Source organism: Saccopteryx bilineata, chromosome 2 (assembly GCF_036850765.1).
Source record: "Saccopteryx bilineata isolate mSacBil1 chromosome 2, mSacBil1_pri_phased_curated, whole genome shotgun sequence".
NCBI classification, from domain to species: Eukaryota; Metazoa; Chordata; class Mammalia; order Chiroptera; family Emballonuridae; genus Saccopteryx; species Saccopteryx bilineata.
Window position 1 is genome coordinate 35,881,411 of NC_089491.1, and position 25,220 is coordinate 35,906,630.

General features: G+C 36.6%; 1 protein-coding gene across 3 annotated transcripts in view; it reads right to left on the reverse strand.

Annotated features, from left to right (window-relative positions):
* DCAF10 (DDB1 and CUL4 associated factor 10) overlaps nucleotides 1–25,220 on the reverse strand; it is a 57,797-nt gene that overhangs the window by 27,359 nt on the left and 5,218 nt on the right. For all 3 annotated transcript variants that reach the window (XM_066256703.1, XM_066256702.1, XM_066256704.1), the window contains exons 2-3: nucleotides 16,066–16,179; nucleotides 2,236–2,433 (exon numbers count right to left, since the gene is read on the reverse strand). In XM_066256703.1, the coding sequence (XP_066112800.1) occupies nucleotides 2,236–2,433; nucleotides 16,066–16,179 (312 nt within the window). The remainder of the gene's footprint in view (nucleotides 1–2,235; nucleotides 2,434–16,065; nucleotides 16,180–25,220) is intronic.

Genomic DNA, 25,220 nt, shown 5'->3' on the forward strand with positions numbered 1-25,220 from the left:
ACATTAAAATCTTCTTAAGCCTTACTAATTTTTGGTCTATTTTATCTATTACTAAAGAAAAGAATGGTGTTAATGTTTTCTACTAAGACAGGAATTCTAACTTTTTTCTTATAATTCTGACCGTTTTCGCTTTCTATGGTTTGAGGCTATGTTATTAGTTGCATATGAGATAAGAATTCTTTTATATTCTAGTGAAATAAACCTTCTAATATAGTACCTTTTTATCGTTAATAATGCTTTATGGCCTGACCTGTGGTGGCGCAGTGGATAAAGCGTCGACCTGGAAATGCTGAGGTCACCGGTTCGAAACCCTGGGCTTGCCTGGTCAAGGCACATATGGGAGTTGATGCTTCCAGCTCCTCCCCACCTTCTCTCTCTGTCTCTCTCTCCTCTCTCTCTCTCTCTCCCTTTCTCTCTCCTCTCTAAAATGAATAAATAAAATTTTTTAAAAAAGGAGAACTGTTTAAAAAAAATGCTTTATGCCTTAAACTCTATTTTTTCTGCCATTAATGTAGATACAACTTTTTTTCTTTGGTTTGTATTTGCCTGTTATTTCCCCTCAACATTTTACTTTCAAACTTTCTGTTTGTATGTTTTGGGTGTATCCCTTACAAGGAACAGATAGTTGGGACCCTGGCTGGGTAGCTTAGTTGGTTAGAGCATCGTCCTGATACACCAAGGTGGTGGGTTCTATCCCCAGTGAGGGCACATACAAGAATCAACCAGCATGAATAAGTGGAACAACAAATCAATGTTTCTCTTTCTCTCTTTCTCTCTCTTCCTCTCTCTAAAAGTCAATAAATAAATGGATAAAATAAAACTAACAAAGAACATATAGTTGGGTTTATTTTATAATCTAATCTAACACTATCTTTTAATTGACTAGTTTTGTCCATATACATTATGATTATTGATATTTATATTATCTGCCTAGTATATTTTTGTGCTTTCTAATTTACCTGTTATTAAAAAATGACTTTCCCCCCATTTTCTCTTCCTCTATTGGGTTGATTATATTTTATTAACTTTTATCCTTCCAGTAATTTGAAAAGTTACCATTTATATTCCTATTCAAATTTTATTTCTAAATTAAAAAATATATATTTCTAAATTCTAACAGGTATGTTCGTCTTCCTTTAAAGAAAATCAGTAGCTCTATCCTCTGCTCCAACAACATGCATAGCTAGAAATCTTTAAGCATATCCTCTTATCTGACCAGGCGGTGGTACAGTGGATACAGCATCAGCCTGGGATGCTGAAGACCCAGGTTTAAAACCCCAAAGTTTTAAAAGGCTTGAACAAGAGGTCATTGACTCAGCTGGAGCCCCTGGGTCAAGGCACATATGAAAAAGTAATCCATAAACAACTAAGGTGCCTCTACTATGAGTTGATGCTTCACATTTCTCTTCTCTCTCTTCCTGTCTGTCTCTCTCTCAAAAAAAAAAAAAAGAATATCCCCTCACTTTTTACATAGGACCTCTGAAAAGATTATTTCAGAAATGATCTTGTAACAATTCACTGTATTGTTATTTCACCATAGCTAGCAACAGATATATTTTAATTATATATTTCTCAAATTTCAACTCTTTAAATAATCAATTTCTCTACAAGGAGACATTTTATTAAAGTGTTTCACAACAGAGGCACTTCCAGCATTTCAGCAAGACAAATGGTCCACTGTGCAAACCATCCCATGCACTGCAGGGTGTTCAGAAATTCTTATCCCTGCTGACTGAATGCCACTGGAAATCCTCTTCTCTTCTCCCACAGTGACAACTAAAACTGTACCATACATTATTTCTAAACATTGTCCTAGGGATCAGTACTACTCCAATAGAGAGACTAATTACTCTTTTAATGCATGAAAACAAAGTGCAAGACTGACAAAATAAATAGATTTAGAATTGAAAGACCAATCAATGAAAAACACTTCAGTTCCACAAAGAAAATAACAATAATGTTTTTCCTTAAATTCAGGAAACTCATCTTATAAACCATTTTTCATCAGTAACTATGCTACTTGGTCTCCTTTCTCTATCATTTCCTATAATTTTTTTAGTTGCAATGTATGACTAAGTGCAAGTAAAAAAGACAAGTACTTTTTGATTATTTCTCACAAAACCAGCTTCTTCCTCCTAAAGAGATATAAAAGCTAAGACAGAACATTTTAAGAATTTGCCATCTTGAAGAAAATTTTTTGGTTTATACTCCTAACATGATCTCCTATTCACAAACCTGTTGGTGTCCCAAATAATGACATTTCCATCAAATCCTGATGTTACTAAGAGTCTTGTATTAGTATCATATTCGATGTTCTTCACCCAGCTAGTGTGACCATGTAAAGTGCATACTTTGGTGTTCAGTTTTCTCAGATCCCACAGTGCTATTGTAGTGTCATCAGAGCAGGTAGCAAACAGCCGGTTATCAAGAAATCTACAAAGCAGAAAAGAAAAACTGGTTTATTTAACCTCTTATTTAAGAAATCTTGAGAAACAGTTTCTATACTACCTAATCAAGAAAACAAACAAATAAGGACTACAAATTCACTGTATAAACCCAATGATTCTAATATACAATGAAAAGTATAATTCACATATCACATGTGATTACAGGGAAAGAAACTGATTTAATGAGGGCCACACTGCAATTTTGTCCAATGTCTTTACAATATTGCTTTTTATTTGGAACTGAATGAAAATAGGGATGGGTGTTTGGAGTACTGTGCTAAAGAGAAAGGACTTAAAAATCTGTATAGGGTTCAAAACCTTGAGCTTGCCAGTCAAGGCACATACGAGAAGCAACTACCACGAGCTGATGCTTCCCACTCCACCCCTGCCACGTTCTCTCTCTCTCAAATCAATAAATAAAATCTTTTAAAAATAAAATAAAATCTGTATAGGAAACACTACTGATGAGAAACAATTTAACAGGAGACAGAGGAGATTTTTTGAAGACTTAATTACCAAGGAAGACATATTAAGCATAAAGGGGTCAAAAATGATGAGAAATGGTTACTCTGTTACAAGTAATTTCTTTTTAGAACACACTTACATACAAAAATTGCTATTAAAATGCCATAATTTTAATCGATGAATTCAAAAGCATTCTCTAAATAATCTCACCTAGCACCACTTTATTAGGGCCAGTCAAGATTACAAGTAGACAATTAAAATACTCTCTAATTCAAACTTTTAATTATTTTACACTAATTTTTCAATCTTTAAGTGAGAATATCTTTTATACAAATACTTAAAAAATAACAAACCTACCAATCGTACTTGAATTTCTGCTTAATTCAACATTGGGATGATTTTTCTAACATTTGCTGTTTTATATACCTTCCTAAACTCTTACAGAAGAAATGAATTCTGGAGCTTCTTCCAAGATTAAATTATATAAAATTATTTTCTATCGAAAATCAGTATCAATCTCCATGAACACCGTAATGACCTTCCTGAAACTGAACACAGTTTTAAAATTTCAGGGCTTTGTTTAGGCTGTTTTTGCTACCTGAAACCACGTTCCTGTTACCCCTTGACCTGGGTAACACTTGTTTTCTTTTTAATATTCAGCTATCATTCCCTTCAGGAAGCCTTCCTTCTCTATCCAGCCTGGGACAGATTTACGAATCTTCTAATCTTTCAAAGCACTCTACGCTTTTATTACAAAGTTTAATATTGCAATGTACTTCACAAGGCTATAAAATGCACTGAAGGCACGGGAACCTGTCTGCATAGTTCATGGTTAGATCTGCCAATACCCGACACATATAAAGCCCGGCACATATTAAGAACTCACAAATGTTTATTAAATGAGTGAACAAGAAAGGAGTTTATTGTCTGGTAGAAAAGACATAAATACATATTTAAAAAAACCATACAAGATAATTATATGAAATAAGCAAAGAAAAGAAAGTGGTTATGAAAGACTTCATGGTGGTATCATTTGAACTGACTTTAAAGATGAGCACTGGCCCTGGCAGGTTTGCTCAGAGGATAGAGTGCCAGCCCAGTGTACGGATGTCCCAGGTTTGATCCCCGGTGAGGGCACACATGAGAAGCGACCATTTGCCTCTCTTCCCCTCCATCTCCCCCTTCTCTCTCTATTCCCCTCTTGTAGCCAGTGGTTCGACTGGTCTGAGCATCGGCCTCAGGCACTGGGGATAGGTCGGTTAATTCAAGCATTGACTCTAGATGAGGGTTGCTGGGTGGATTCTGGTCCGGCCACATGTGGGAGTGTCTCACATCTCTCACATAAAAAAAAAAAAAAGAGCAAGAACTCCCACAGAGGCATGTAAGGAATTCCTGAGGTGTACTCTGAGAGGCTGCTATGAGTGCTATGTATGAAAAAGTAGAGACGATATCATAGATATATTCTATAATGAGTCCCAATAATTATTTCTTGATTATAAATACATGCCCATTGAAAATAATTTTTAATGGAGGAAAATATCTACCACCAAAAATAACTGCTGTTCCTGTATGTCAAACCTAGTATTATGTCATATTTTGTCATGTCATAAATTTTTATTGACAAAATCATTCCTAATGGCAGCATTCACTGTATGAATGAACCATAATCTTTTTTCTTTTTAAAACTAATATGCAATTGTTGGATGTTTAGAGTTCTTCCAATTTTGTGTGTGTGTGTGACAGAGACAGAGAGAGGGACAGACAGGGACAGACAGACAGGAAGGGAGAAAGATGAGAAGCATAAATTCTTCATTGTGGTACCTTAGTTGTTCATTGATTGCTTTCTCATATGTGCCTTGACGGGGGGTGGGGGGCTACAGCAGACTGAGTGACCCCTTGCCCAAGCCAGCGACCTTAGGCTCAAGCTGGTGAGTCTTGCTCAAACCAGATGAGCCCATGCTCAAGCTGACGACCTCGGAATTTTGAACCTGGGTCCTCCACATCCCAGTCCGATGCTCTATTCACTGCGTCACCAGCTGGTCAGGCAGTTCTTCCAATTTTTTTTTTTTTTTTTTGTGACAGAGACAGAGAGAGTCAGAGAGAGGGACAGATAGGAACAGACAGATAAGAAAGAAGAGAGATGAGAAACATCAATTCTTCGTTGTGGCTCCTTAGTTGTTCATTGATTGATTTCTCATATGTGCCTTGACCGGGGGGCTACAGAAGACCGAGTGACCCCTTGCTCGAGCCAGCAACCTTGGGCTGGTGAGCCTTGCTCAAAACAGATGAGCCCGCACTCAAGCTGGCAGCCTCGGGTCTCAAACCTGGGTCCTCCACATCTCAGTCCCTCAAACCTGGGTCCTCCACATCTCAGTCCGACGCTCTATCCACTGTGCCACCGCCTGGTCAGGCCCAATTTTTACTACTATAAAATGCTATGATGAACATCCTTACAGCTGAACATTAGTCACATCCCCAGTTATTTTTCTAAGTACATTCCTAGAAAATTATATTGCTAATTAAAAAATAGGATTTTAAAAATGTAAGGCTTTTGATACAAATAGCCAAATTATCCTCAAAGAACATATCAGTATATATAGTTCTAACAGCAGTTATCAGGACAGTGTCCATAATTCCAAACCCTTGCCACACAGATATTTTTTAATTCTGCTAAGAACTGAAAATAAAACACCTAGTTTTAGTTGAAATTTTTGTTTCTGTTATTTTTTTAAAGATTTTTTTTTTTTTTTTTGGTATTTTCTGAAGCTGGAAACGGGGAGAGACAGTCAGACAGACTCCCCCATGTGCCCGACCGGGATCCACCCGGCACGCCTACCAGGGGCGACGCTCTGCCCACCAGGGGGTGATGCTCTGCCCCTCCGAGGCGTCGCTCTGCCGCGACCAGAGCCACTCTAGCACCTGGGGCAGAAGCCAAGGAGCCATCCTCAGCGCCCAGGCCATCTTTGCTCCAATGGAGCCTTGGCTGCGGGAGGGGAAGAGAGAGACAGAGAGGAAGGGGGGGTGGAGAAGAAAATGGGCGCTTCTCCTATGTGCCCTGGCCGGGAATCGAACCCGGGTCCCCTGCACGCCAGGCCGACGCTCTACCGCTGAGCCAACTGGCCAGGGCTAAAGATTTTTATTTATTGATTTTACAGATTGGGTAGTGAGAAGTATCAACTCCTACTTGCTTCTTTATTTTAGTTGTTCATTGATTGCTTGTGTATGTATATTGACCCAGCAAGACTAGGGTTTCGAATCTGTGACCTCAGCATTCCAGGTTGACGCTCTATCCACTGTGCCACCACAGGTCAGGCTAGTTGAAATTTTTATTTTTAGTAAAGATGAACTTTTTTTCACATTAACTGGAAGATTTTATTTCTTTTGTGAATTACTACTCGTGTTCCTTACATATTTTCCTTTTGCAGCATTATTATTATTATTATTTAAGAGAGAGAGACAGGGAGAGAGATGAGAAGCTTCAATTTGTAGTTGCATCACTTTAGTTGTTCATTGATTGCTTCTCATACGTGCCTTGATGGGGGAGGGCAGGTGGCTCAAGCCCAGGCAGTGACCCCTTCCTCAAGCCAGAGACCTTGAACTCAAGCCAGCAACCTTGGGCTTCAAGCCAGCAACCCTTGGGCTCAAGCCAGAGACCATGGGATCATTCTGATGATCCCACGCTAAAGTCAGTGATCCCAAGCTCAAGCTGGTGAGCCTGTGCTCAAGAGGGTAAGTCCAAGCTCAAGCTGGGGACCTCGGGTTTGGAACCTGGGATCTTAGCGTCCCATTTGTCAGGCCCTGTAGTATTATTTTTATATTGAGTTATAAAGTATCTTTTTTTTAATTTTTTTTAATTTATTCATTTTAGAGAGGAGAGAGAGAGAGAGACAGAGAGGAGAGAGAGACAGGGGGGAGGAGCTGGAAGCATCAACTCCCATATGTGCCTTGACCAGGCAAGCCCAGGGTTTCGAACTGGCAACCTCAGCATTTCCAGGTCGACGCTTTATCCACTGCGCCACCACAGGTCAGGCATAAAGTATCTTTATACTAACAACTATATACCTCATATTTTCAAATACTGTGTGTTAAATATATTTTCCATATATATTTCTATCTTTCTTTTATACGGAGACAGAGAGAGAGTCAGAGAGAGGGGTAGACAGGGACAGACAGACAGGAACGGAGAGATGAGAAGCATCAATCGTTAGTTTTTCATTGCGCATTGTGACACCTTAGTTGTTCACTGATTGCTTTCTCATATGTGCCTTGACCACGGGCCTTCGGCAGACCAAGTATCCCCTTGCTCAAGCCAGTGACCTTGGGTCCAAGCTCATGAACTTTTGCTCAAACCAGATGAGCCCGTGCTCAAGCTGGCGACCTCGGGGTCTCTAACCTGGGTCCTCGGCATCCCAGTCTGATGCTCTATCCACTGTGCCACCGCCTGGTCAGGCTATATTTCTCTCTTTCAATGTGGTTTATATGTTTTCTTACTATATCAAAGTTTTAATTATATTATCAAGTCCATTGTTCCCCTTATAGTTTCACCTTTTCTGATGAGGCTTTTTAATGACTTACACCAATGACAGGAATTACATAACTGCAAAATACACAATGACAAAAGGCTACTGAAAGTCAGTTAAACTTTTAAAATAAATTGACAATCATCACAAGAGCATCTTCATTCATTTGAAATTTTAGGGGAAAAATATAAGTAAGGTATTTTTTTTAGTTTATAGAACATACTTAATGCACATATGGATTGAAAACCCCAGTGGGATTATACTGTTGTAGGCCAGTCATCTACCCTGAAGGGTTTAAGGCAAGAGAGTGACAGGATTAAGAATTTCAGAGAGCACTCTCAGGTGGCCAGATTCCAAAACTCTTAGATTTTCATAAAAAATAAAACAAAGTGGAGGATCAGGTTTAAATTTTTGTCAATAAGGCTAACAAAAAAAATTAGCACTGTTACATGAAAGCATATTTTGATACCAATAATGTAGAAAGAATATAACCTCAAAACAAAAGCTAATTAATAATTTAGAATTGGAGAAATTTACCTTAATGAAAAATTTAATTCTTTGACTTTAATTTTCTCATTTTTTTTGGCCACAAAATATTACCTGTTAAAAATCTTGGTTTAGAGAATCATTGGCAAAGAGAGTGAATTATACAAAATTAAGAATGTAGACTAAAAGACCAGTTAAAGCACTGACAGTTTTTATTCCAAAATAAGCAGATGCAGAGAATGTGAAGTTTTATACAAGTTCCTGGAGATCTGGTCCAATTCTCGCAAATTAAAACTCAGTCTAGCCTAATCAGTTAATAATTGTAATATGTTTTAAGTCCATAGTCCCTAATAACAGGAGACACTCCTTCACACACTTGAAATCTATGAGTGTCTGAATTATAGAACCTCTCTGTATGTTCCCATCAAACCCCAAAATAGAACTATAATAGCTCTGGATAAATTGATATCCAGATAAATTGAGGTCTTCATTATCAGAAAATAACTGGTAAAGGATAACAGCAATTGAAATTGAATTTTTTTAAAATGGGTACCAACATGTCATTGTACAAGGTAAAGAAAGTGTTGAGTATTTATCTAAAAAGAACTAAAACTCATGAAAATAAGCCTTTCTTACATTTATTTAACTATCTGAAAATTCTCAGAACAAGAATAAATTAAATGTTTGGGTTTTATGCATAACCATTTCAATGAAATTAGGACAAAAGAATACTGCATCCTTACTTCATACTTGAGTTTTTACTATAATCAAAAAGAGGGTCATTTTCTCAGATGAGTACGAGACTTATCAGGATGATCACTCAGTAAGTTATATAATGTCTAAGCACTGGGTTGTACACCTGAAACTAATATAATACTGTACAGCAACTGTAATTGAAAAATAAAATTATTTTTTAAAAAGAGGGTTATTTTCTGTAAAATAGTCAAGAGCTTTACCCATTTTACCAAGGGGCTTTCCTTAGTTCTGAGAGATACATAATTTTTCAAAGTATCCATCATGTCACCATTTCTGTCATTTTCTTTTCTCTAATCGATAACTAGTCTAACTCTATCAAATCCCCATTTTCCAATAATTTTTTATGTAATGGATCAATTCTATAACATCACTCTCAGAGTTTTGTGAAATTCTACATCCCTTGCAAGACAAGAAATTCCATGTTCCCAGGAACAAGCACTGCATTTACAGTATGTATTGTTGAAATATAACAACCAGGAGAAGACCAACACAGACAGTGGGAGGGAAAAGTAGATTCTGGGATATTTTAAATGGGTACTAGTTTTTTAACTGCAATATCACTAAGTAAATATTCTTATAACTTTAGTTCCCTCTGTAACCACAAAATTGGGGAGAACTCAAATCTACATACAGAATCTTCATGAATGATAAGTAAGCCTGTATAATAGGCTTAAAATTTTTAATTACACACTTTCCCCCTTACTTTCTCTAAATATGAAGCAACAGAAAATACTCTCCACAACTGTCAACATTTTTATTTTACAACATAAGCAAACCTCAAAACTACTAATGAACCAAAAGACATCACTAAGTATGTGCAAAATGACTATCCAGCGCCAAACCAGGAAGTGCATGCCCACATTTCTGAACAGTACAGTGAGGTGGCCTGAAGGAACTGAGTACAAATTCCAGCTTTACCACTTACTATATATAAGAACCCGGACAAGTCTCTTGATCTCAGTTGCAGTTTCTTCATTTCCTTAAATGGGTACAGTATCTTATCTCACAAGAGGATACTACGAGGACTCAATAACATTATGTACGAAAAGTGCTCACAAAAGGTTTGGCACCCAGTAAACACTCCAAAAATGGAAGTTAGTATTATTAACTAACACACACTTACGCTCATGCCAGGGACTCCTCAGATTCTTACCCAAAACTCTTAAGGTATATATACTACTAAGAAAGCCCCAAAATTTCATTTCTTAACCAACAGATAAGAAGCAACTTCAAATCTGTAGGTGTGGGGTACAAGGACAGGCAAACTGATAGCAGCAAATGAGAGCTGATGATGATAAGTAACACAAATTCTAACTGAAGATTAGTCAGAGGTCATTTTGAGTAGGGGAAACAACTTGACATATATCTTTTCTTTTTGAGGTAACAAATTTTTAAATTGTAAAATATTAAAAACAGAAAATGATGAAGAATATAACAAACACCTGTGATACCCACCACCCAGCTTTATCAAATTTTAACATTTTGTATCATTCAGATTTTTAAAAACATTACAAACAGTTGAAATACCCTGTATATCCCTCCCCAATCCCATTCCCCTCCCTCCCTCTCCAGAGGGAACCACTATCCAAAATTTGTCACTTCCCATGCAAGTTTTTAATACCATGAATTCTTAAGTATGTAAGTATAAACAATTGATAATGGTTTATACTCTATTCTTTAAATACTTAATAAGCACCTACTGTGTGCTATGCACAGTTCTAGGTGCTGGGGATAAAGCAGAGAACAAACAGACAAATACATGCCCTCATCAAGCTTGTGTTTGTATATGTTCAAACTTTATATAAATGGTATCACACTGACCAGCTCATTTTACAATTTGCTTTTCTGGCTCAACCTTGAATTTCTGAGATGTATCTCAGATGCTAATTCTTTTAGTTCATTTATATTAACTGATGTATAGTATTCCATTGTATAAGTATATCAGAACTTATCTCTCTCTTGGAGATTTATTTCCAACTTCTAATTCGAATGATGCTATAATAAATCTTCTTAACATATCTCCTTGCTCACATGTGCTTTAATTATTTTTAAAATATTGATCTTCAACTAGATGTTGCTAAATTGCTCTTCAAAATAATTTTACCAATTTTATTCCATCAATAATAGCTAAGAGTTTCTATTTCTCAACATTTTTGTCAATACTTAGTATTTTTTCATTGTTATTTTTATTTACATTTCCATGATAACAGGTAAGCTTGAGAATCTTTCCATATTAATTGCTCATTGAAGTTTCTCTTACGTGATTCTCTGCTTATTTTGTTTCTGGATATTAATTCATTTTTTAGTTATGTGCATTGAAAATATCTTCTCCCACCAGCCTACAGCTTATCTTTTCACATTCCTATGTCTTTGGTTACAATGAAGTCTTAAATTTTAAAGCAGTTGAACTTATTAAACCTTAATGGTTTATGTTTTTTGTGTCTTAAAAATTCTTAGAATGTATTCTGTATTTCTTATAAAGCTTTCAAGTTTTACTTTCATAATTAGGTCTTTAACTGGCAGTTACTTATAGTTATGAGATCAAAATTTAATTTAATTTTATTTTTATATACATAACCAATTCTCTGTTTTCCACCCTCCCACCCCCACATGAACTTATAATGCCCCTGTTGTCGTGTGTCAAATTTCTGGAAGCTCCATTCCATTCCATTGGTCACCTAATCTATCCTTGTCCTAACACTATGTTTGATAGACATCTAGAGAGGCGAGTACTCCTACCATCTTAGTCTTCCTCAAAATAGTCTCAGATATTCTTGGCACTTTGCTGTTCAATATGAATTTTAAAATCAAGTTTAAAAAACAGTTGATATTTTGATTAAAACTGCACTGAATGTATAGACTAATTTGGGAACAGCTGACTTCTTTATGAGACTGAGTTTTCTCCCCCAGAGATTTGCATTTGTTTTTGGACCATATAATAGTGTGAATTTAGGCCCCACACATGCATGAAAACTGGCTTGTGGTTAGAAATTCACAGAGATTTTTCTGACACCCTCCTACCTAATGCCACAGTTTAAATAAACAAGGTGATTTATGTCTAGATCACCTTTATGCTAAAAGTATAATCCTTTGGAGTCCCACCCTTCTGCAGTTTTCTACTAGACTCCTCATCTTCAACTTTGAAGAATTACCTCTCCTGTCCACTGTACTCCTCATACATGTCAAAACAGAAGCTCAAGGTCACAAGCATTTGGCCAATGCATCCATGGTAAAAGACAGCTTGAATATGTTTACTTCCTTGCATTTTTGCTTCTACTTCATTTTAGCCCCTAGAATTTCTTTCTTATCAGCTCAACTATACATTAAAAGTTTTATCCAGCATTTTCTATAGCCTAATTTTTATCTTTATCTGCTGATTTACTAGTTTTGGATGAAGCTGTATTAAAATCTCTCACTATGATTATAGACTTAAAATTCATTATTCCACCTTTGCTTAGAACTTTTCAAGTTGCATACAAGTTCATAATTATGTATCTTCTTGGTGGGTTTTTCCTTTTTAAATGTATACTGTTGCATTTTATCCTTATTAAAAACTTTGGTCTTGCATCTGTCCAATAATGATAAACCTACATAAGTTTTCTTTGTCCATTTCTGGATAGCCTTATTATTGGTATCTCTATAAAGAATATACAAATGATTCTGTTTTTCATTCAAATTGCTGTCTCTGTGTCTTATTTGGAACTATTTTTACCTCTTATTTTCTATTTATCATTCTTTTCCTTCACTTTTTAAATTAATTTTTTAACTTTTTAAAGCTTTCCTGTCTTCTACTGAACTGATTAAGTTTTCAATATTCTCTTTTGCCCTGCTTCTGCTGGTCTGGAAGCTATAAACTAAATTTCTATGATTTTAGTTACTTTTAGTTTAGTTTTTTTATTGTACTTATTATACATTGTTCTGAAAGTCTGAAATTAATTTATATTTCTATCTCCTCTTGAATATGACAAACCTTAACATGTTATACCTTCCCACCGAACAAAACTCTCCTATACATACAAACTATTTTTTGCTACTCTCTAAAACTACATTGTCCAATTTGGTAGCCATTAGCCACATGTGGCCAGTCTGAAGTGAGATGTGCTCTAAGTGTAAAATTTGTACTGGAGCCTGACCAGGTGGTGGTGCAGCTGAAAGTCTGTTGGCCTGGGACACTGAAGACATAGGTTCGAAACCTCAAGGTCACCAGTTTGAGCATGGGCTCACATGGCTTAAGTGCAGGCTCACAAGCTTGAATGAGGGTTGCCGGCTTATGCGTAGGATCATAGACATGACCCCATGATTGCTGGCTTGAGCATAAAGGTCGCTGGTTTGAAGCCGAGGGTCCCTGGCATGAGCAAGGGGTCACAGGCTTAGCTGGAGCCACCCCCTAACCCTCCACCCCCACCAATCAAGGCACGTCTGAGAAAGCAATCAATGAACAACTAAAGGGCTACAACTATGAGTTGATGCTTCTCATTGCTCTCCCTTCCTGTCTGTCTGTCCCTGGCTATTTATATATATATCTCTCTCTCTCTCTCGCTAAAAAGAAAAAAAAAATCTGTAGGGATTTTGAGGATTTAGCATGAAAAAATGCAAGTAAAATATCTCAATAAATTTTATACTTATTACATGCTGAAATAATATTTATATATTGGATATACAGAGTTACTTAAAATATATTACTAAAAATGAATTTCAAATGTCTCTTTTTTAATGTGACTGGAAAAATTTTAATTACGTATGTGGCCAGAATTACAATTTTATTAGATAGTGCTAATCTATAATTTTAATTTTTACTGTTTTAAATGCACCCCCTCTAAAAAAAACCTAAAATATCTTTCTGCTATTAATAATTAATAACATTTATCATTTTGCCTAATTAAAATTCTTCATTCTAAAATAACAGTTTACTTGGATATGATATAGTATTGTCTTAGTATTTTAAGATATTATTCCATTTTCTCCTAGCGTCAACTGTACTTATGAGGAACCTGCTGTTAGTTTAATTATCATACCTCTGTATGTCATCTGGCTTCTAACTTTGATGGTTTCTAAGACTGTCTTTTTATCTTTGATATTAGTTTTACCACAACTTGTCTAGAACAGCGATTTTTTTTTAACCTACTTATCATTCTAGAGGTTACTGTTGATGGAGGGACTCAGGTGTTGGTGTAAGAATTCTCAGCCCCTGTATCCCTCTGTGTCTTCAAAACTTAGTTCTCCACTAATCTCAGCATCTTTTTTTTTTGTAACTCTTATACATATGTTAGAGTCTCTCAATTAATCTTCTGTATCTTTTAACTACCCTTTCTTATTTATATCTTTTTTTCTGTGTTCTAGGTGAATTTTTTTAGTATTATTTTCCAGCTCATTAAGTCTGTTATCAATAGTATATAGGGTAAATTTATCCCATCTACTGAGTTTTTTATACACTGATTGCATTTTTAATTTCAAAGAGTTCTAGTTGGTCTATTTCCACATTAACCTGTTCTTGTTGTTTCATAATTTTTAAGCTCTCTTTGTATGGAAAGCACCCCTTACTTATTTGAGCATCCTAAAAAAAGCCTTTAAGTTTCTTCTAGTCAATGGAATACTATGCAGCCGTTAAAAAGAATAAGATCATCCCATGGATATTAATATGGAATAATTTCTAAATATATTATGAAGTGAAAAAGCCAAGGTACATAATAGTATGTATAGAATGCTACCATTTATATAAAAGTGTGTATGTATGTGTGAGTATATGTTTGTACATGCACAAACTATCTCAGAAAAGATAGCAAGAAATTGGTAATAGTGGTTGCCTCTGGGGAGGAGAACTGGGTGGCTAGGGGACAGAGGTGAGAGATAGACTTACTTTTCACTCTTTACCCTTTTGTACCTTTGAATTTTGTACCACGTGCATGTATTACCTAGTCAAAAAAAAATAAATAAAATAATTTATTTTTAAAAATAAAGTCTTTGTTGGAGTACTCCATAAAATTAACTTCATCCAGAAAAAATGTCTGTTCTAGTCACTGATTTTGTTATGACATATCAGGTGTCTTCATGAGTTTTAGAACTTTTGTTGTTAGCTCATGATGAGTAGGAAAGATTTTTAATTTTTTTTCCCTCTCTCTCTCTTCCTATTTAATGGTTTATAGTTGCCCCCACTTGGACTTTTGGACCCCTAATCCACAACCTGACCTTATAACGACATTAAGGCCTCCAGTTTCATGATGATACTGGAGCTATCACACATAAACATTCAATCACTGACTCAGTAATGGCTTCATCAATTCCTGGTCATGAGTCTGTGTCTTTATCAGCTAAAACCCATTATCCTGGGTAGTTAACAGCTTTTTCCTTTTTTCATCCATTCACACATAGGACAGACAGTCCAATCAAACCCTTGGCTTCATATTTATGTTTCTTCATGTTCTGTTTTCTGCCTCACATGAAACACTTGAGCACTTTTGATTCTTGACAGGAACAAAACAACTGCTTGTCAGTGCCAGACTGAAACTCAGCAGGCTTGTGGTTTAAACCCTGCTAGCAGCTTTGTGTCTGTGTTCAATTTCTGGCCCACAAAAATGTTTACTGTTGTTTCACAGCCTGGGCATATCTTTTGTGCTATTTAATGTTTTGTTCTATGTCTATTACATTAAACCTCAGCATGTCATCTTAACTAAAATTTCCACATTTCTCTTTTTCTTGAAAATTAAAAGTAATCATTATAAAAATAATATAATCTCTTTACATAAAGTTTAAAAAATAGTAAATTACTCATCATCCATCCATTCTAAATCATCCACTGTTAGCATTTTAAAATTTTTCCTCCTAATCTTTTTTCTTCTGCATTATGTCATATTTGTGAAATTTTTATCATTATTTTAATCTATATTATCCCAAGCATTTGTCTATGTTGATATGTAGTCTATATGACTATCATTTTAATGACTGCATATTAATCCACCAAGCTGTTCAACTATTACCTACTTCCCATATTATTGAGAATTTAAGGAGCTTCCAACCATGCTGTAAAGTTCTCTGTGCTTAAGTGCTTTTTCCCCTCAATAGTTTGAATGGGGTGTGGGGGTGGTGAGACAGGCTAACTTAGAGGACTGCCATAATTCTACACAGTACTGGCTGAAGTTCATAATGATGACCCTAATATAAAGAAAAATAGAAAATCATGGGGAAATGAAAAATGCATTTCAGACATTCCAATCCAAAATAGTTAATGGTAGTTTGTAATTAAAGGAATATGTTTCACAAAGGGTAAGATTCACAATTCACAAATGTGTATCATCTAGCATTGCTCGACATGGCATTATACATTTTCACAAAATTGCAAAACAGAATATTTGGGGTCACACTAATAAAGTTCACTTTTTCACTATAATACTAACCTGATATTATTGACACAGTCTTCATGAGCTTCAGAAAGTGTTTTTATGTGCTTTGATGATATAGGGTCAAAAAGCAGAACTTCAGTCTGTTCACAAGCAACTGTCAGCACCGACCTGAAAGCAAATGATACATTTCTTGTTTAGTTTTCTAGCATTCTCTGGTTACTTATACTCATTTATTTATAATTACACAAACTGTAAGTGAATAACTTCTTTTTGTCCATGTTAGTAGCAAATATTTAAAATACTAATACTATCCACTATTGGCAACAGTAGACAATAGCACTGTCGTACATTATGGTAGAGTATAAACTGCTCAGAGAATACCAGTATCCACCAAAATTTCGAATACGCATACCTTTTGACTCAGCAATTTTTTTTCTGGGAATTTAATCTAGAGATATAATCATTCATAAATACAAAGAATATATGCTTTATTGTAAGGAGAAATTAAAAGAAACCTAAATGAATATGAAAGAAGGAATTGTTGATTATATAAGCTATTGTACATAATACAGTCATCCCTTGCCATATCACAGTTCACTTTTTTGCGGTCTCACTTTATCGCAGATTTTTAAATATATACATATATATCTAATTTTGTATTGTGGATTTTTTGCTGTATTGCAGGATTTTGCGGTATATAGGTATTTTTATATATAATATTTATTTTAATTATTTTTGTGGTAAAATAAGCATTTTCTAGCCTAAAAGCCTTCAGAAGAGCTGTACTGCTCTTCTTGGTTGTGCAGTACATTCATCTCATCATTACCTTCATCGTCATCAGTACTGCACAGCTAATTCATCATCATCTTCATCATTCAAATTGTATTATATTCACTGATAAGTACCAATATAGATTTTATGTTAAAATTACGTTGGTTTAAGAGTATAGAAAGTGTTTAAGAGTATAGGAAGTGTTTATAAGAGTACGAGAAAGGTTAATAACAGTGTGGAGAAGGTTTATAAATGTATAGGGAGCTTTAAAATATATATAAATAGTAAAATAAATATAAGGTTGCTACTTTGTGGATTTTTGCCTATCGCGGGGGGATTCTGGAACCTAACCCCTGCAATAGACAAGGGACTATTGTACTTTGCAATATGGTGCAACTTTTGAAAAGAAAGGGATAGTTGTATAAGATAGAAAAGAACTCCAAAACATATTTTTTAATGAGAAAAGCTGGTTGGACAAAACAGGCATAGGTGAGGCAACTTAGAGGGGGAAATCTTATACAACAAAATTGTATATTTCTTTATCAGTATCTATTAGAATGCACTGAAAAAGACCTGGTATACTGTACAGTGGTCCCCGCTATATTCTATTCTATGCAACACTACCACACTATTTTAATTTCTAAAAGTAGTAGGGCAAGATACCCTCATTGTTTTATAAACATTTTTCAGGGGGGCTAATAATATGCTTTCTCTTCCAAATGAACTTTAGATATAGCATGTCAGGTCCTATTAAGACATCTTACTGGTATTTTTATTGGGATGCACTGACTTTCAAAAATTAATTTCATAAAATTTATATCAAACAATATTGTATTATTCCATTAGTAATATGCATACTTTTTCCACATATTTAAGATTTTTTTAAGTGAGAGAGACAAACAGCCAGACAGACATAAAAGGAGAGAGAGAAGCATCAACTCATAGTTGTAGCACCTTTAGAGTTGTTCACTGATTGCTTCTCATATGTGCCTTGACTGGGGAGCTCCAGCGGAGCCAGTGACCCCTTGCTCAAGCTAGCGACCCTTGAGCTCAAGCCAGCTACTACAGGGTCATGTCTATGATCCCATGCTCAAGCTGGCGATGCTGCACTCAAGTTGGTGAGCCCATGCTCAAGCCAACAACTTTGGGGTTTCGAAGCTGGGTCCTCAGCATCCCAGGCTGATGCTCTATCCACCGCACCACTGCCTGGTCAGGCATGATTTTCTTAGCAAGAGTATCTTAGCAATTTTTGGACCTTTGAACATCCTTATACATTCAGAATCAATTTATCAAGTAATGCATGTGTGTGCGTGCACATATACACACACACACAAAGCCACAAAGCCAGATGTGGTTTTGAGATTGTTATAACTCTATAGAAAAGTTTGCACAGAATTGACATTTTTTCAATATGGAGTCTTCTAATACATGAATATGGTACAGATCCATTTACCCTGGAGTTTCTCCATATGGGCTGTACCTATCTTTTGTTAAATTTATTCCTTGGTACTTGACATTTTTTTTGATAATTTTTTAGATGTTCTTTTTAATATTGTGCTTGGTTTGTTGCTGGTGTACAGAAATGCAACTGATTATTATAGTATATAACCATCAATATTGCTATTTTAATACTTTATCTGTAGGTATTTTAGTTTTCCTTTGTTGATAATCATATCATCTACAAACAATTGCTTTTTTCTTTTTTAATACCTTTTTACTGTTGACTGGCTAGGACTTTCAGTACAATGTTGAATAGAAATGTTAATATAGCAGGCACTCTTGTCTTGTTCCTGATCTTCAAGTATACAGTCACCATTTCATCATTAAGTGCAATGTTTGCAGTAGAGGTTTTTGTTGTTGCTACCATTTCCTATTATTTGGGTTAAGGAAATTCTCTCCTACAACAAATATGCAAAGTTTCTTTTTGTTGTTGTTTTCTTTTTGCAAGAGATTGAGACAGACGCACAGATAGAGACAGAGAGAAACAAGGGAAAGATGAGAAGCATCAACTGGTAGTTGTGTCACTTTAGTTGTTCATTGATTGTTTCTCATATGCACCTTGACCAGGGGGCTCAAGCCGAGCCAGTGACACCTTGCTCAAGCCAGCAACCTGGGATTATGTCGATGATCCCACTCTCAAGGTGGCAACCATGTGCTCAAGCTGATGAGCCTGCACTCAAGCTGGTGAGCTCAGGGTTTCGAGCCTGGGACCTCAGCTCTATCCACTGCACCGCCATATGCTAAGCTTCTATCTTCATTAGTATGTTAAATTGTATGATACACTTTCCAACATACCATATTTTCCCATGTATAAGATGCACCTTTTTCCAAAAACTTTGGGGTCTAAAAACTGGGTGCGCCTTATACAGTGGTTGTAGATTTTTTTTACTCACATTTCCCACTTTTTCGCTCTTATTTTTGCACTCATTGTAGATTTTTTACTTGCATTTGCCACTTTTTCATGCTTGTCTTTTTTCCAAATTTTGGGCCCCAAAATTAAGGTGCGTCTTAGACATGGGTGAGTCTTATACACAGGGAAATACGGTATCTTCTATTTTTCTTTTAAGATGTTAATATAGTGATTTACATTAATTTATTTTCTAATGTCAAATTAACCTTTCATTTCTACCATATTGCTAGATTTATGTGGCTAAAATAGTGAGCTCACATCTCTGGCTTCCTCTTTTTTTTTTGTTTTTTTTTTTTGTATTTTTCTGAAGCTGGAAGATGAGACGTCAGACTCCCGCATGCGCCCGACCGGATCCACCCGGCACGCCCACCAGGGGGCGACGCTCTGCCCACCAGGGGCATCACTCTGTTGCGACCAGAGCCACTCTAGCACCTGAGGCAGAGGCCAAGGAGCCATCCCCAGCGCCCGGGCCATCTTTGCTCCAATGGAGCCTCACTGCGGGAGGGGAAGAGAGAGACAGAGAGGAAGGAGAGGGGGAGGGGTGGAGAAGCAGATGGGCGCTTCTCCGTGTGCCCTGGCTGGGAATCGAACCCGGGACTTCTGCACGCCAGGCCGATGCTCTACCACTGAGCCAACCGGCCAGGGCTGGCTTCCTCTTTTTATAGATCTTGGCTCTGCAATTTCCTCATTGTCTCAATTCTTCAAAGCCTTCCAAATAAGGTTTTTATACCTTACATTAAATATTTTATATCTCTAGTTTAAAAATTATGCCCAGAGGGTTGGTCCAAATCATCTGCTTTGCTACTTCAGGAAAGCTACAATCTCTTATCTTTTGCATCTGAAGTTATACCCCTCTTTTCATTCTTAATATTGTTTATTTGGGCATTCTCTCATTCAGTGAGTATTTCTCAATTTTGTCTTTTCAAATACAAATTTTTCTTAGTTGGGTAGTATTGTGCAATTTTTAAAATTTCACTAATTCTACCTTTTGTTATTGAATTTCCTTCCTTCTCCTTTCTTCAGATTTACTTTGCTATTATTTTCAGATAATTATTCTTTTTCTTGAGATGGATATGTAGTTCATTAATTTTCCATGTCTTCTTTTCCAATTTATTAAAGACTGTAATTTTCTTATGAAGTAGTTTTACTTATATATATCTCACAAGTTTTGAGACATGTGGTCCTTTCCTTATCATTTAGTTCTAAATATTTCTAATTTCTATTGTTATTTCTTTTTTGGCCCATGAGTTATTTATAAGTGTTTCTTAACTTGAGAATATATGAGTTTTTTTAGTTATCTTATTGTTATTCATTTACAGCAATCACATTGTACTGAGAAACTATACTCTATGACAGGGGTTGGGAACCTATGGCTCACGAGCCAGATGTGGCTCTTTGATGGCTGCACCTGGCTCACAGACAAATCTTTAATAAAAAAATAATAATAACGTTAAAAATATAAACCATTCTCATGTATTACAATCCATTCATTTCCTACCGTTCATGTTCATGGTTGCGGATGGCTGGAGACAATCACAGCTGTCCTCCGGGATAACACCAAATTTTTATTGGATAATGCATAACGTACACGGGTCATTGTAAGGTCAGGAAGTAAACTTCCCTCCTTTTAATCAAATAGTCAACTAGCTAATTGCAGAAACCCTTTTGACGAAGAAGATGGCTAAAAGAAAAAAAAATGAGGAGTATCGTACTTTTCAGCAGGAATGGACAGAGGAATTCACCTTTGTGGAGAGAGCAGGTTCTGTAGTGTGTCTAATATGCAATGATAAAATTGCATTGATGAAACGGTCAAATATAAAGCGGTACTTTGACACACACCATACATTTGCATCAAAATATCCAGTGGGGGACAGCAGGAAGAAAGCATGTCAAGAGCTACTGTGCAGAGTGCAAGCTAGTCAGCAGCAACTCCGTGTTTGGACCCAACAAGGTGACTGAAATTCGGCTAGCTTTGCTGGTGCTTTAGCAATTGTGAGAAACGGAAAGCCATTCACAGATGGAGAGTATGCCAAAACATTCATGCTTGATGTTGCCAATGAACTTTTTGACGACTTTTCAGATAAAGACAAGATAATCAAATGAATAAAAGATATGCCTCTGTCGGCAAGAACTGTTCACGATTGTACCATCATGATGGCAAATCAAATTGAGACAACACAAGTGAAGGACATAAATGTAGCACCATTCTTTTCTCTCGCTTTGGATGAGTCAACAGACGTAAGCCATTTATCCCAGTTCAGCATGATTGCAAGGTATGCTGTTGGTGACACACTGCGTGAGGAAAGTTGCTGTTTTGCCTATGAAAGAGACAACAAGAGGGGAGAATTTATTCAAGTCTTTCACCGAGTTCGCTGAAGAAAAAAAATCTACCGATGGATAAACTTATTTCGGTGTGTACTGATGGTACTCCGTGCATAGTGGGGAAAAACAGAAGATTCATAGTGTTTCTTTGGGAACATGAAAAGAGACCCATCCTAAGTTTTCACTGCATCCTACATCAGGAGGCGCTCTGTGCTCAGATGTGTGGCGAGCGACTTGCTGAGGTGATGTCGCTGGTCATTCGGGTGGTCAACTTTATTGTTGCCTGAGCTTTAAATGATCGCCAGTTTAAAACACTGCTGGATAAAGTTGAGAATAATTATACTGGTCTGCTTCTGCACAGCAATGTGCGTTGGTTGTCAAGAGGGAAGGTGCTCAGCCGTTTTGCGGTTTGAGCGAAATCCAGACATTTCTTAAAATGAAAAATGTCAAGTATCCTGAGTTACCTAACACTGAGTGGCTCCTGAAGTTCTACTATCTCGTGGCCATGACTGAACATCTGAACCAGCTCAATGTGAAAATGCAAGGCGTTGGAAATATAGTCTTATCCCTTCAACACACAGTGTTTGCATTTGAAAACAAGCTGGAAGTCTTCATCGCTGACATTGAAACAGGTCATTGGCTACACTTTGAAAAACTGGGAGAGTTTAAAGATGCATGCACAGCAAGTGACCCTGCTCAACATCTTGATCTCCAGCAGCTACCGGGCTTCATATCTAATCTCTTGCAGTCATTCAAAGCGCACTTTGGAGAATTTCGTGAGCACACTTGTCTTTTTAAGTTCATCACCCATCCACACGAGTGTGCAGTGGACAACGCTGACCTGAGTTACATCCCCGGTGTCTCCGTCAGAGATTCTGAGCTACAAGCTGCTGACATGAAGGCCTCAGACATGTGGGTGAATAAGTTCAAGTCACTGAATGAAGACTTGGAAAGACTTGCACGACAGCAAGCAGAGTTGGCGAGCAAACACAAGTGGGGAGAAATGAAAAAACTTCAACCCGCGGACCAGCTGATTGTCAAAACTTGGAACACGCTTACCGTCACATACCACATACTGCAGCGTGTGAGTACTGCTGTACTGACAATGTTTGGCTCTACATATGCATGTGAGCAGTCTTTCTCACATCTAAAGAACATTAAGACCAACCTACAATCATGTTTAACAGATTGAAGTCTCTACGCCTGCATGAAGCTTAACTTCACCACATATCAACCAGACTACACAGCCATCAGCAAAACCATGCAGCACCAGAAGTCACATTAATGGTAAGAAGTACTTTATTCATCATGGTTAGCAACAGCAGAACAACGTTATTAAAAAGAATTCAGAGACTTATTGTACTTCAAAAGTGTTGGTCTTACATAAAATGCACACATTTACTTGTATTTAGTGTTAAACATATTGTATGGCTCTCACCGAATTACATTTTAAAATATGTGGCGTTCATGGCTCTCTCAGCCAAAAAGTTTCCCGATCCCTGCTCTATGATAATCTTTTGAAATACATTGCCTTGTAAGTAAAATTTTGTATATTTTACTTGTGTTTAAAAAAACATGCATGAGGCAAATGTTACATATAGTCAAGTGTGATATTAAAAAATGTTAAACATTTGGCCCTGGCCGGTTGGCTCAGTGGTAGAGCGTCAGCCCGGCGTGTGGAAGTCCCGGGTTCAATTCCCAGCCAGGGCACACAGGAAAAGTGTCCATCTGCTTCTCCACCCTTCCCCTTCTCCTTTCACCCTATCTCTCTCTTCCGCTCCTGCAGCCAAGGCTCCATTGGAGCAAAGTTGGCCTGGGCGCTGAGGATGGCTTCACCACCTCAGCCTCAGCTGCACTAGAATGGCTCCAGTTACAGCCGGGTAATGCCCCAGATGGGCTGAGCATCGCCCCCTGGTGGGTATGCCAGGTGGATCCCAGTCGGGCGCATGCGGGAGTCCGTCTGTCTGCTGCCCCCCTTCTCACTCCAGAAAAATACAAAAATAAATAAATAAATACATAAAAATGTTAAACATTCATTAGTAACAAATTAAGATATAAATAAAATTAAAATATTTAAATCTGTAGATTATAAATATGCTTGCCAAATGATATTAGTTTTAACTCAAATTGTTCGTGAAATTATTCTAGTAACTTCCAATCATTTATTAATTTTTGGAAATTGTAGCTACAATCTTGTTTGATCCAGATACCCTTATCTAAACCTTGGACATAGAAAAGCTCCTCCAAGAATTTCCACATTAAATAGTCATTACGTAATTTGATAAGTTAAAGAAATCACTATTAGCCTCAATAGAATTGTTCATGGGGCTGAATCCTCTTTCTAACTTTTGTTGAAGTAACAGTAAGTATATTAAATCTTTTTAGTTTTTATAATGCTTGCTGCTAATTTTATGCATGCAATTAATAACTAAGTCATAAAAGTAATTTATTGATATACCATCTTTAATTATATCAAACATAATCCCTCAGCCCAGATAAGAGGTAATGTAATATGGCAATTATAAGCATAAGCCAGGGTACATATCCTTTGTATATGACATTTCTGCTTCTGAATTCTCTCAACTAAACGTGTCTGGTACAGAGATTTATGTTGGCAGTCATTTTCATTAATAAAATTAGTATTATTAATGCCTCTGGTGGGCTGGTACAAACATATCCCACTAAATAAGGGTGAAATTCAGTAAGAATGATAAAATTACAGATTTGCATCCTAGGGGTCATTTATCCATAAACCATCCCCTTAGGCCTCATTCATCAGCTGTAAATTCTATCCTGCCATGGTAGTGCACACTATGCCAAGAGTTCATATGTTTGGATGGTGCCTGCAATAGTACTATCACTGTACTTTTATTTGACTGTTCCCTTCATTTCTCTGGATCTCCCCAGAGCTTGCAGTTCTCACAAATGACCATATGAAAGTAGGAGAGTGCCTGATAAAAGCAGGCAGCCCCACACTAAGAGAGCCAAACGGTCACTGGGCATTTGCTTATGGTTTTGTTTTGTGTGTGGAAGAGTACTTGGCATGGGTAAGGAGCAATCAGATTGGACGCTATAGCTCTCCAGTGAGATGTTTGCTGGCAGCTTGCTGTGCCAGTTCTGAACTCTTTAGTTACTATATAAAGGATTATTCTAGGAGGTCTCATGGAAGGTGCTGAAACATCAGGAGGGCACTCAACAGGATTGGGGCAGTAACTATTTAACTACTATGGACATACATCAATATTTTAACAACAGGTACGGCTGAACCAATGTGTACCAGCTGAATATCAGGTCTGAATGTAGCATTCTACATATGCCCTTTAGAGCAAGGTTTTAAGTAATGTTGTTTTTATCTTGTGCATCCTTATGTTTGTATTTATCTAATTAACTGTAGTACAGTATGATGTGTGAAAATCTTCCCCTATGATAAATTTGTCTGTTTTCCCTTGAAGTTACTGATTAAAAAATTTTTATAAATTTTTATTTATTGATTTCTTTTTTTAGAGATAGAGAAACATTGATTTTGTTGCTCCATTTATTTATACATTCACTGGTTGATTCTTGTATATGCCCTGACCAGGGGATTGAACCTACAATGTTGGCATACCATAAAAACATGCTAACCAACTGAGCTACCTGGCCAAGGCAAAGTTAGAAATTTTTTATGTCTATATTTTAAGTCTAAAAGAGTCATTCAATTTCAGAA